This window comes from Cryptomeria japonica, chromosome 2, assembly GCF_030272615.1.
Source record: "Cryptomeria japonica chromosome 2, Sugi_1.0, whole genome shotgun sequence".
NCBI lineage: Eukaryota > Viridiplantae > Streptophyta > Pinopsida > Cupressales > Cupressaceae > Cryptomeria > Cryptomeria japonica.
In genome coordinates, this window is record NC_081406.1 from 536,338,756 (window position 1) to 536,351,812 (window position 13,057).

The 13,057-nt window shown below is 36.0% G+C and overlaps 1 protein-coding gene across 2 annotated transcripts; it reads left to right on the top strand.

Annotated features, from left to right (window-relative positions):
• The first annotated feature begins 219 nt into the window (after positions 1–219).
• Positions 220–12,783, top strand: LOC131066766 (F-box only protein 13). Of its 2 annotated transcripts, none has more exons than XM_058001604.2 (3): positions 220–374; positions 619–745; positions 11,243–12,783. In XM_058001604.2, the coding sequence occupies exon 3, from the start codon at positions 11,347–11,349 to the stop codon at positions 12,634–12,636; it is 1,290 nt and encodes a 429-aa protein (XP_057857587.2). In that variant the 5' UTR covers positions 220–374; positions 619–745; positions 11,243–11,346; the 3' UTR covers positions 12,637–12,783. The 2 variants fall into 2 exon arrangements, with proteins under 2 accessions (XP_057857587.2, XP_057857586.2); XM_058001603.2 differs by having other exon boundaries at positions 363–494.
• Positions 12,784–13,057: the final 274 nt, after the last annotated feature.

The following is a 13,057-nucleotide window of genomic DNA, read 5'->3' on the forward strand; positions in this document are numbered from 1 at the left end:
ATTATGTATTCAAAGATGTTTAATGACACACCATCATAATATTGTTACAAATGTCCATCAACACGCGGTATAATCTTAATAAAATAAGCATTTCAACAACTTATGACAGTAAATTGCAATACTTACTTTACTTAAAATTATGTCAAACCTCTTTTTTTCTGAGCTTTATAAGGTCAAAAATTTATAACTTTTAAGATCTCGAGCCACCCAAAGATGCAGTAGACCTGGTAAGCCGGGAAAAAAGATGCTGTTGGTGACCACCATACTATCTAGTCAACTATAGGGTCCCACAAATTCTTATGCTTTATGCCTTTGATTCATCAACGAAGAACGTATGAAAAAAACAGGAATTCATCCGGACAGAGGAATGTGTGGTGGGTAGATTCTCATTGCCAATAATTATAATTATTGATTGACAAAACCAATCCTCCAATGTTTTCTTGCTAATTTGCAGCATGAATAGATTCTTGCTGGTTTAATAAAAGTTTGGTTAGGTAACTCTAGTTCAAATGCATATACCCAATTTTGCTTTATGCGTACTTGAGTGCATTAAGATAAATTTTGGTGCACCTCAGTTATTCTTACATGGCGTTCCTGTTTAAACCCACCAAACCGCAGGGCATGTCCCTGCCAAATATGGACAGGGACGGGTTCCAGTCATAATTTGCTTGTGCAGCAAGAGCTTGTATTTCTATGGGTTTTGCATAAACCGAGCAAGGGACAATACACAGTCTGATAAAAATTGGTCAGTCACTCTTTAACTTTTTTTGTTTGGGTTCCTCATGTTTTTCATAATTATATTGAGCCTGGTTCGGCTCGGGAGTTATTAAGAAATATCATTTGGAGGCTAAAAGAATGTATTGATTTTGTACAATTGAATCCTGATGCTCGATAGTTTTGGTCTGATATTCTTATAAGGTGTTTTGTGTTTGAAAAGTCTATTGCAGTTTTTTAATGTCTATACTTGTTTAGAATTTAAATTTGAAATACATCTTATTTTACTCTGTTTTCTAGTTGTATAAAATCATGTCAACTTCATTAAAAGATTCTAAACTAGAAATCATATTATTTTCTTACCGGGAGGTTAGGAACATATGCCAGAATACCTTGCTGTGTTTTTCTATGCATTATACCCTATTGTCTAGGGGTTTTCCTCACATTATATGTGGATAGATGTTGCTTCAGAAATATCCTATCCCCTTCACCCCTTTTCAATTTCAGTTGTATAGGGCATTGCCATAATGGTGAATTGGATTGTTTTTGGATTGGTTCATGAAGAACTGAGAGGCCATTGTTGTCATATTGAGACAGATAATAACTCAGGCCTGGATTTCCCAAGTTAAGCAATATACATCTTTCATGCAGTTCGATTGTGCATTTATTCTGTTATAAATTAAAGTAAATCGTGTGCTCCTTATAGTCATAAGGTTTGGCAAAAGCTTTTTGTCAAAATCTACTTATGTACGGTCAGTACGTTGTCCACGACAATAACCCTTGTTTTTCTCTAAAAAAATTGTTTCTCAGGCTGTGTAGGTGACAACCCTCATTTCTAGCTCCTTATCATCTTGCACGCTTTGCAAACCGTGATGAACATATTGATTAGAATGTAACTCAGTACTATAGTGTGGATGTATATGATCATTGACAATAATGCTAACTCTATTACTGATCATGAGTTCGATTATATTGGAGGGTTTGAAAAAGGTGCTCGTCATACTTAAAGCATGCTGTAATTTGTGGCTGGACAAATAATATTTACTTAGGGCCTCGACATATGTGAGCTTTCATCCAGTGTCAGCATGTGATCTTTTTTTTTTTAATTCATAAATTGAGGGGTCTATTGAGGTCCTTACCCTTATTATAGTTGACCAATTATGGTCACAATTACAGCATGAGAAGAGAGAACTAACTAGAGAAAATGGCAGCAATACAAGTAAAGTAACTTAAAGCATAAATGCCGAGGACAAGCTGCACCGAAACAGCAGCAGGCAGGAAATCTACCACTAACTAATGAGCCACGGCCGAGTATTTTTCCAACACTTCTTTCTTTTGGTGGGATCTAACTACCATGTCGCAGGAGGTCTTCTTAGAAAAACAAGGCTTCTTGTTTGAGACAGTAATCCAACCTTCCGACTTGCTGGCTTTAGTAGAAAGGGAAGGTTTACAAGATCTCAAGACCTAGGTATGGATATCCACAAGGGACACCCGAAATTTGCAAAATCTGCAAATCAAACCATTTTTAGCTTGGTATTCCTCTTCCTCTAAAGCATCTGACCTAAACCCTAAAGTAGGGATCAATCTTGATTTTTAAATAATATCAGATCTCAGAGACGGGGTAGGACTGGAAGGAAGGTAAGCAAATTGAGAAAGGAATCAATCATCATACAGGAAAGCTGAAAAGAAATTAGACCCAACTCGCTGAAAGGGAAGAATGTAGATAGGCAATAAAACAAGATGAATAGGAATGCAAGTGGCAATTGGGATTGCAGGTAGGGAGGAAGGGCATCTGCAAACAAGGTAAGGGAAACTCTAAGGAAAGTAGGAGGATGATACACAAGGCTGGAGCAAATTGGAAGCACTCCCACTGCTCGAGCTGCTGCCATCATAACTGCTTAACATTGAAACCTTGAACATCAACTACCTTTGGATGGCTATCTCTATACTGCTCAACAACAAACTTCATAGGCATGCCTTTCTCTAAGGAACATAAATCTTCAACGTGAAGCAACAACTGGTGAACAAACAGATCCTTCCTATCTCCATCAAGTGCAATAAATCCATAACCTTTTTGTGCATTAAACTACTTTATTGTCCCAGACAGTTTCTCTGCCATGGTGGCAGTAGATGCAGTTGCATTTAACCTATATTTGTTCATAGTCATACAACATAGACACATTAAATTTTTTTCAATTATATTGGCTAGCTTCACCTTGTTCTTGTTGTTGAAGAGATGCGAACAATTGCATATTTGGTTATGAAACATTAGAATTGAAAAAATATATGTGAGTGAAAATGAAAATTTGACAATTCCTACCCAAGTTATTGATACTTTTGTTTCATAGGAATATTCTGCCTGGCCATTTGTGGGTTTTTGCATTTGATTAGTAGAACCCCAACATCATTGGGTTGCCTATAGCCTATGGTATCATTGGTGTGATTGCAGGCTAAGTTACCATGTCTATATTGGCATGTCATAACTCCATCTAGAAGAAGGTGAATTCCATAGTCACAGGAATGGGAAAATCATGCAGGTATTCATGTTTTAAATAGGCTTGTCACCTGTGCCATGTATGTCTAACCTGGGTTGCTCAGCTCTTCAAAAAACCAGTCAAAATCAGGTCAAAGTAGGAAAAATATTTTTTTCCTTAACTAGATTTAGCTTTTTTGTAAATATTAAAATTTTAAATTTTATAAACTAGATTTAACTTCTGTGTATCTTCCGTTTCTATGCCTCATGCAATCTGAAGTAAGAAAAATGCAAGGAAAATCAGAAAGCTTTTCGTTATAATAATTTTTCTTCAAAATTTAATTTTGACGTAAATACTAACTATTGAATAAAATAAAATATAATGCTAAATGGGATTCCCTTCTCTGTATCTTCTGCTTCTATGTTTTGTGCACATAGAAGAAAATTTGTCTTTGTACAACTAGCGATTGCTTTTTATTTTTAGTTACTAGTTAAATTTTTATTTTTTAGTTGCATTTGGCTAATTGAAAAATGTGCTTTCCTCTTAAGAGCCTTAGTTAACTAAGGCTCGAACAAGGATTGCAATGCAAGTTTTGTGTATATTTTGTTTTTGTGCTTTATTTATGCCGAGAAAAATAGAAGGAAAATTTTTGTTTGAATATTGTGAGAATACTTAACAAATATTTTTTAGTTACATAATACATTGGGCTAATTAAGCAAACAAGGATTACTACTTTGTGTATCTTTTGCGTTTGTACTTTGTACAACTTGAAGTAAGAAAAACAAAAATGAAAATCTTTGTTTGAGCTTCGAAGAACTTGTCAATTTTTAGTTACGTAGGTCTAATTAAAAACTTGTGTGTAACATTTTCTTTTATGCTTCTTGCAAATTGAAGTAAAAAGAAACAAAAAGAAAATCCTTGTGTCTTGAGTCCTCATGTTGTAAAGTAAAACAATAAGCTTTATTTTTTGTAGTATCATTATGAGTTGCTATGTTGTAAGTGATGAGGAGGAGGATCTTTAGAATCCAAAACTTAACAATACAGATGTGGGAGGGGAAAGGGGAGCACTCAAACTAATAGATCAATTGGGAGTATTTTGAATTTCAACATGTCTTGTGGGTTTGCCATGTTTTTCATGTTTATTAGTTTAAATTTTACTTACTATGCCAAAATTTCATTTGCAATTCTTATACGTGTTCCTTACTCATCTTTTTATAACTAAATTTAAGTATTATATGTATTTGTGCAAAATAAAAGATTACAAAGAGACATCGTTGTAGGCAATCAAGGATATGTGGACTGAAATAGGAGTGTGCAGCATTTCTTATGGATGGAAAACTTGCAAAAATAGACCATTAATTCATGTCATTGCAATCTACCCTAAAGATGTGATGTATTTGAAGGTAGTTAATTGTGAGGGGCAAGCAAAGGATGAAAAAAATTGCAAAGCATTTGGTTTATTAGTGGAGGCTACATATAGACATACTAATTGGAGTCAAATATTTGACAATTACAACCCATTAAATCCTTCAAAACAAGGATATGCCTTCTACAAGAGATCTACAATAAGGCCAAAATGCAATATATTATTCATACAATATGCAACTTTCAAAAGCTTACAAGTACATGAGAACCATTGTGTATGTGACTAGGACATGTGTCCTTGATGTGTCATGTGCATAAGCCAAGTGCAACTAAAGAATTCGTGTGCATGAATTAGGTATCTCAAAAAAGTGAGTACGTATGTCTCAAGTTTCTTAACTACATGAGGTGAGACAAAAAGTAAAAGCCTCTAAATTAGGACTAGAAAAGACTAATTTGATAATGTCCATTTTTACACTAACAATATTTTTTGGACTCCATGTGCTATCCACTCCCTCAACTTAGTGATGCATAAGATTGGCACACAGATTGAGTGGGTCAAATAAATTTATACCGGGGTTGAGGAGATTTAAAAGTTTGTAACAAATTATAATATGTCACAAGCCATCTTTAGGTCCTTCTCTAGATTGGAATTGTCGAAAGGAACTCAATAAAATTTCAATATTTTATTAATTTTTTGAGTTACTTAAAGTTGCTATAAAATAAATTATATTATATAACCTATCATCTACTTTTTAATTTTTTTTTTACTTTTTTAACACTATGTTAGGTTGCTAAGACTTGTTCAAATCGCACACAATTGTCTTGAGATGTCTTGTGAAGGTGTGAGAACCATGGATTTAATCGTGTTTGGATAAAATTTATGATGTTGTGGACTTCATGCTTGAAAGAATAAAGACCATAAAACAAGCCAAGGGGAATGACACCACAAAAGCATTTTCAAATGAGTGCAAAGAATCATTGTTGAGCATTGTAACAAGATGACCTCACCCTTGCATCTCCTAGCATTTGCTTTGTCCCCCAAAAATATTATATATTTTCAAGGAATCATGATATTTGCACTCTTGGAGACAAGTATGAGAAAGATGCTCATCAATGGTAGTACCTTATGATATTTGCACTCTATACTTGCAGCCTTTTGCAATAAAAATTCTGTCTCAATTTCTTTTGCCACTATATATTATATTTTAATTGCAAATGTTGTATCAACTTTGTATACAATTTCACTAGGTTGCAAATTCCTCTTCAATTGAGCAGCATTGAAGTACATACTCCATTATCCTCTCAGTAAAGAAAATCGATTACAACAAAAGTGCAATGAGGACTTGGGGCATAACCCCTTAGCGTGCCAATTTAGATGCTATTGTTGCATAAGTTGCCTTAGGCTCTTTAGATAAGGCATAATCTACACATGAAATGGCTAGATTGAGTGATAATGTGGGTGCTTGTTCTTTAAACGAACCAAATGTTGACCTTGATGCTATAAATGAAGAGCAATATGAAGATTGTTGATTGTAATTTTGTATTCACATTTGACATTGAATCAATGAATTGTGAATATCTTGTTTTTTTTTCAAATTATGAGTATTTTGTTTTAATAATTCTTTTCCAAAAGCATCATCTGCCTCATCTTTTGACTGTGGATTGATCAACTTTGCCACCAGGGTGGGAGTTTGACCTGTTAATCCTATGAGGATCCGGTTAATACTGAGAGGGGGGGTGAATCAGTATTAAGACCAATTGAAACTTTAACTCAAAAACAAACTTATCTCAAATTTGAAACCATTTAACAAATATCTTGACTTCTTCTTCAGATCTAATAACCTCTTTATCAGATTTGTTTAATACATTAATCAAATCATTTATCAATACTTTCACCACCAAAGCAATCATATAAACTTGATCATTTACCAACTCATTAACCTTATCAATCAGATCAAATACTTTCTCAAACAACTCCTTATTAGTGCTCGTAACCTCTGATAAACTTCTGATAAAATATCATAACCGGTGTCTCAAAATTAATGCATGAAATGAAACATAAACAAGAACATCACATGAAAAACATTCCACACATGAACACCATAGATTTTTGACGTGGAAACCCAAATAGGGAAAAACCACGGTGGGAGTTGACACCCACAAATATTTGCACTCTTTTGAAGTATGCCCTGATTGGAGCTTAGCCCCTGTTAGGAGCTTACAATATGCCCGGTGAGGAGCAGACCCTGTTAGGAGTCACCCGGTCAGGGGATTTGCCTTACAGCCCGGTTAGGAGCTTGATGATCTGTTAGGATCAACCTCGTGAGAGGATTTAACACTCTTTTGAGAGCTGCCCTGTTAGGGGAATGTTTAAGGCCTGTTAGGACCTACCCGGTTAAGGGATTTAACCTGCTGCAACTGTTAGGGAACAACAGTAAGAAAATGATCTGTTACTTGCACTTCTCTGCTTGCTTGATCAAATCCAGTTATACACAACACTCTACAACTCTCAGGCAGATCTCACACTTCACTTGGATGGCTTAACACATTCTCTAAGACCACCGACACAATAAACATCAACCGTGTCATCCTAAATAGCCATCTCAACTAGGTTAGCCACAGAACCTAATTACATCATGAATTTACAATTCAAATCATAAGAGATCATCATAGATCGTTATACAAATCATTACAACAAATTACAATGCAATAACAGCCGTTGGTTGATTGTAACCCATCACAAAAATCCGATCTGTACCAAAGTCAAACCCTCAAAACACTCTACTAAGCGTTTCGCTGATTCCCAAGGAAATCTTCCTTGAATCGCGCCAAAACAACAATTAAATTTTTCAAACGGGTTGTGCCGTGTTACCAACTTCATGTAGACTCGCTGTCAATCACCGTCATAACAGAAATCATTACCGGTTTGATGATTTCTTCACCGGTCTTAAACCTTACTAAAACCTTAGCAAAACTTCATCAGAAATTTGAAACATGTCTTCCGGTAATCTCCACAAGTTCCGTTTCCGGTCAGATACACCTTTCCATGATACAAGTTCACCATCCAAACCCCAAATCACCAAACATCGCCGATCGTTTGATTCAATCAAAACAATTCTGCTTTACCGGTTAAAGTCCTATTTCATAGACTTTAGTTCTTTGCCGGTAAACCGTGTCTTCCGGTAAACCAAATAACTTAGATGACAAAACAAAACATCAGGAACATCATTTGACATCAGTTGACAACACAAATGACTGATCATGTCATCTATTCATAGAATCTCAATCTCTTCATCACAAATAGACTTCTAAACTTTACCGGTGGGAGTCATCAGACTTCAACTGCATCACCTCATCTGCATCAGTTATGTCAAATGCCAACATGACCTAAACTTGTGACCCTTATATTTCCTCTTAGGCTCTATGAGCATGTGACAAAAAGAGGAACTGTGGCTATTGAGGAGCAGCAGTAGTCCTAGGAAAAGGTGTTGGTGTCATGGTAGCAGGACGCATGCAGATGTCACCACTATAGATTTAATAAAACTAGGCACTAATACCACCAGTAAACAGAACAAAGTTTTTATCTGATCCACTCCCCAATTCAGATTATAAAGTCAGACAGATCTGTGCTGGTCAAGCTAGATCACATAAAGTTTCCTCAGAATAGGAATCCCTCTCCAATATTCAGACACACTCCTAAATATAAGGCTCCTCCAAATAATATCTTGTCCTTGCTTTATCCTCCTAAAGCAATCTTTAGCCTCTCTGCATGGCTCTATTTGCTTTATTCCTCTAAAACAATTCACCCTTTGCATGGATTTATTTGTTTTATCCACCTAAAAACAATCTTTGTACTTTACATGGATTTATTTGTTTCTCTCCTCAAGCAATCTGCAGCCTTTGCATGGCTTTATTCTCATCGAATTTTCTCAGGTGCAGGTTACAAAATATGAGAGCTTTAGCATGAAACTACAAAATCTTCACACTATCCTGGTTATTTGGGAGGTGGAGATGCACTGCTGCAGAGTGTCTATACCATGGTCATCAAGAAACCCTCAAAATCATTAGTGCAAATAATAACTTAGTGATTGGATCCTTTATGCTTTGAAATTGAGAATAACGATGAGCAATAATGCATTCGAAAGATGCATGAATGTCATAAAATTGTTATAATACCATTGTTATGTAATTGGAGATACAGTTTGATACCACTTAATTTTGTCCTAGTCTTAGGGTGCCAGACAAACAAATTCTAATGTGTTATGAATGGAACAATTTATGAATGATAGACTGTAACAATACCAATGATCAGAGTATATAATTAAAGAGAATACAAAGACACAGAACAACTTGCAAAAACTGTAATGCAAGATTGTATTAAAAAGGACTCCAATGCCGTGATCGGGTGTTTGGAGTTAGAAGTAGAGCTTAAAGTTTTAAAGGTAACTAAGCACATGCCGTGACCTTTGTTTAAGTACTGAAACCTGCCCTGCAACACTTGTTATCGAACACGAAATCGCAGTGCACATAAACTCCACGCAAACTGGATCAAAACACAGTTAGGCGTCTTTTTGGGTACTCCTTGCTACTAATTTCAGTCACTTAACAATCTGTCATTTTACACTCCAGGTGGTCTTTTATGTGACTCCTGTCACTTACCTTTCCTTGAGGCGCCTTTTTCTGTTGTCATTTTACTCAAAATAGGCATTACACCTCTGGACTGTGCATCTTATGTGTTTGTGTCACTTCGTGATGACTTAGGCACTTCAATATGCTACATCTGTGATTTAATGGACATATATTTGATCTCAGGGTTGCCTATTAGCTGTCCTTGTCACTTAAAGGCTTTTCTTTTACACACAGGTGCCTATATGGCCTGCACTTATCGCCAAAACATCACGCGGACGCCTCTTTATATATGATTTGATACTAAAGTCTGTTCTATGCCTCTCAGGCGCCTTTCGGGAGGTTTACTAGCTGCTGAAGAAACCTATTTTCTGCTTCTCGACACTTGAAATTGCTCTCACTACTGCAGGCGTACCTCTTGACCTCTCCTTTAACACTTGAACATATTGATTAGTCTTGTGGGCATGCTTTTAGAGCTGCTGAATTATTCTTCTATAGATGGAATGATAGACAAGGAAAACACAATTATATTAATACATGGGCATGGCTCTGTTTTTAAACAAAGATAGGTCGGCCTTCTTTAATTTTACCCCTATTCAGCAGGTCGGTCCTCTCTATTTTACCCCTATTCGGCTGATCGGCCCTTATCACCAAAACTTTACTCAGACCTCTCTTTAGTACGCTTTGACAAAGCCCACAGTCTGAAGCACCATCACAGTTCAGTTTCAGAAACGTGTCCATAGGTGGATACTATTTGGCATTAAGCTTCTTCTCATGTTAATTGTCCTATTAAAAGGGCAAGCACTTTCTAGTTTATGACAAAGGTGGTCTTTTTAAAATGTTCTGAAGTGCATTGGTGAGGAAATTACATTTAAAACTCAATAGATTGCAACCTAATTTATAAAAGACTTCTGGCATCAGAATAAGCAGTCTTGATCCTCCGAGTTTAGTGATGAAACTCTATAGGATTAATTCATCATGTTTGATCACCTGTAATTGAAGTTGAAAAAGATTGTGTCACCAGGTTATGCAACTTTGTCCCTGCATGGTTTGGCCATGGACTCATATAAGCTTATTCCATATTTGATCACCTGTTCCAAATGACATGCGAAGAATTTTTGCCACACAATTGGCAGTGAAATTCAAAGTAAAGTTTTGTAATCCAGTGTTATGAAATTCTCTGAGCATCATGACTTTTCTGCTGTCTCACAATTTTCATGCTCTCTTTTTCCCAAATTTTCCAAAAAAATTCATACTTTTTTTCCACTGATTTCTCCCAAATTTTGCTGTTTTATTCTGATCTTTACCTGATTGATTTTTTTGTGATCCTTGCAAATTTCTTATCACTCTTAATTTTGTGTAACTCTAAATTTTCCTATGTTATATTAAATAATTACAAATTGAAGAAAATATGCTAGAGTCATAATAATTATTGGGGGGTTTTCCTCGTACAAAATTGTATATAGTCTAAATATTGAAGTGGAAAGAACCTAAGTCAAAGGGCGACTGGTATGCTTCAGGTGACTAAATGTCTAGTCACATTACATGCACTTTGTGTTTGGAGTGTATTACAAGTTTATGAATATATTTCTATGAATTAACAAATGAAGTCGATAGAGACAGCCGAGAATTTAATTGCATCTTTAAGTGCAATTCGTATACAGCTCTCTTATTGCATGCATGTGAAATAAGACTAGTGCAATTCCTATAAAATTCTCTTATTGGATGTCAGATGAGACAACCTTGAGTGATCTTCTCTAACTTAAAGTGGTTTCTGTCAAGGATTTTTGTTTTTATTTTAGCTGAAGCTGCCTAATCAAAATGTAATGACATTTGGCTACATTTGATTCGCTAAAATATGGCCACCACATTGAGTATAATTGATACAAAATTTCTAATGTTTCTTTTTGGTTCCAATGTTTAAAGATTTCTTTCTGTGATTTTACATTACTTTTCTCACAAACCAGGTGGCATGCCAAGTTCTAAAATGTTGCAAACTCTCTTGATTTCAGGTATTGATATGTTCCTAGGAATTTCTTAATTTCTTTGTTATTAAAATGCAGATTTCTTTCATCCTTTGGATAGTCTTATGGTTTAGTACCCACGTGCAACATTTGTCTGGTGAATTCACCAGCCTCATAGCAGTTGAACGTGGCATACAACTTGAATGGAAGGTAAGAGAACTCTACCGATGCAGGGTACCACAAATATTTATGATGGAGGCAGTCCAAGAAAGAAGAGAAAGAAAACAAAAGCCTTTCTTCAAAATGGCAATCATAACATTATGGATGAAATTCAGTGGAATGAGTTGCATGAAGATATATTAGAAAGAGTGCTTGCACGAGTTCCTGTTTCTAGCTTCTTTCAATTTCGTTCAGTGTGCAAAGGATGGAGCTCTCTCATATATTCACCAAGTTTTCAGAAAGCTTGCTCAGAGGTGCCAAGGGGCCCATGGTTCTACATGGTAGATTCAAAGGGTGATGAAAGCATTGTATATGATACAGAGGTTAATAAGTGGCACCATATTAAATATCCCTGTGAACTGGGCGAAAATGCGAGGCCTAAACCAGTAGCAGCTGCTGGAGGTTTGGTTTGTTTCAGGTCATCACTTGGGTATTTCACTGTGTGCAATCCCCTCACAGCTTGTTGCCGCAAATTACCACTTATAGAGACTACAGAGACAATACATGCCATTGCCATGGTATCCTATCCAATGTCATATAAGGTAATTGTTACTTATGGAGAAATTCCTTCTTTCGTAGTCAAGGTATATGACTCATCCAAACAATGCTGGAGTGAGCCTTCAATCAACTGGAATATGGAGGAACATAGAAGTGGAAAATCATCTTCAAAACAAAATATTGCCAGTGATGATGGGACTGTTTATTTTCTTAACAAAGGAGGAAATGTAGTGGCACGAGACATACGACGGAATCCTTCCAAGGATTTCTCTTCTATCTTGACATCATCTCAGAATGGGGAAGAAGTAATATATTTCCTGAACAGAGGGGGAAAGGTAGTATCTTGTAACATGGAAAAGGGTCTGTGGAATGAGTTTCCACCTTTATTGCGCTCAACATCTGAATATTCTATAGATCTTGTTGATTGTCGAGGGCAGATGCTAGTTGTTGTTCTGTATGAAATGATGGGAAGTGCCACTGTGCGAATATGGGAGTTCTATGAAGCAAAAGGAGAGTGGATTCAGGTTTTAGCCATGCCACCTGCAATGTCTCATGAGTACTTTGGGAAAAAAGCTGACATCAACTGCATCGGTCATGATAATCTGGTAATGATTTGCATAAGTTCTCGTCGGTTTCACCGTGTAGTGTTATGTGATATTCTGAAAAACACATGGCTGGAATTGCCACGATGTTATGTCCCAGGAACACGGAAATTCAAACAGAAAAAGTTTGTCTCAGCTTTTTCATTTGAACCTAGGCTGGAAGCCCAGGTCTGAATTGACCTTATCTTGTTTCTATTCAGACTTGGGTTGCTCTTTTTTCATGTCTAATATTTGCAGGGTTACTAAGCTGCCTTCCTTTACAATTGTTTGCTCCCCCCTGATAATTCATATGAGTTATATATAGTTTTCAGCTTATGCTTATATTGTTTCTTTTCCTTGTCTAATATTTTGGACAAATGTTTCTTGTGTATTCGTGTGCAGTGATATTCTTGCCTGTTGAATATTGGTATATAAATTTTGTCAGTTTTATTGTCAGGAACATCTAGAACATCATCACACAAGTGGCATACAGTTTGCCATTTTAAAACACAAATTTGAGTATATTTATTGTTTTTTGTATTCAAAAGATACCGGTTAGACTTGACCAATATGAATATGAATATTTTAGCTAAAACCTGCTTGATGCTAGAGGGAA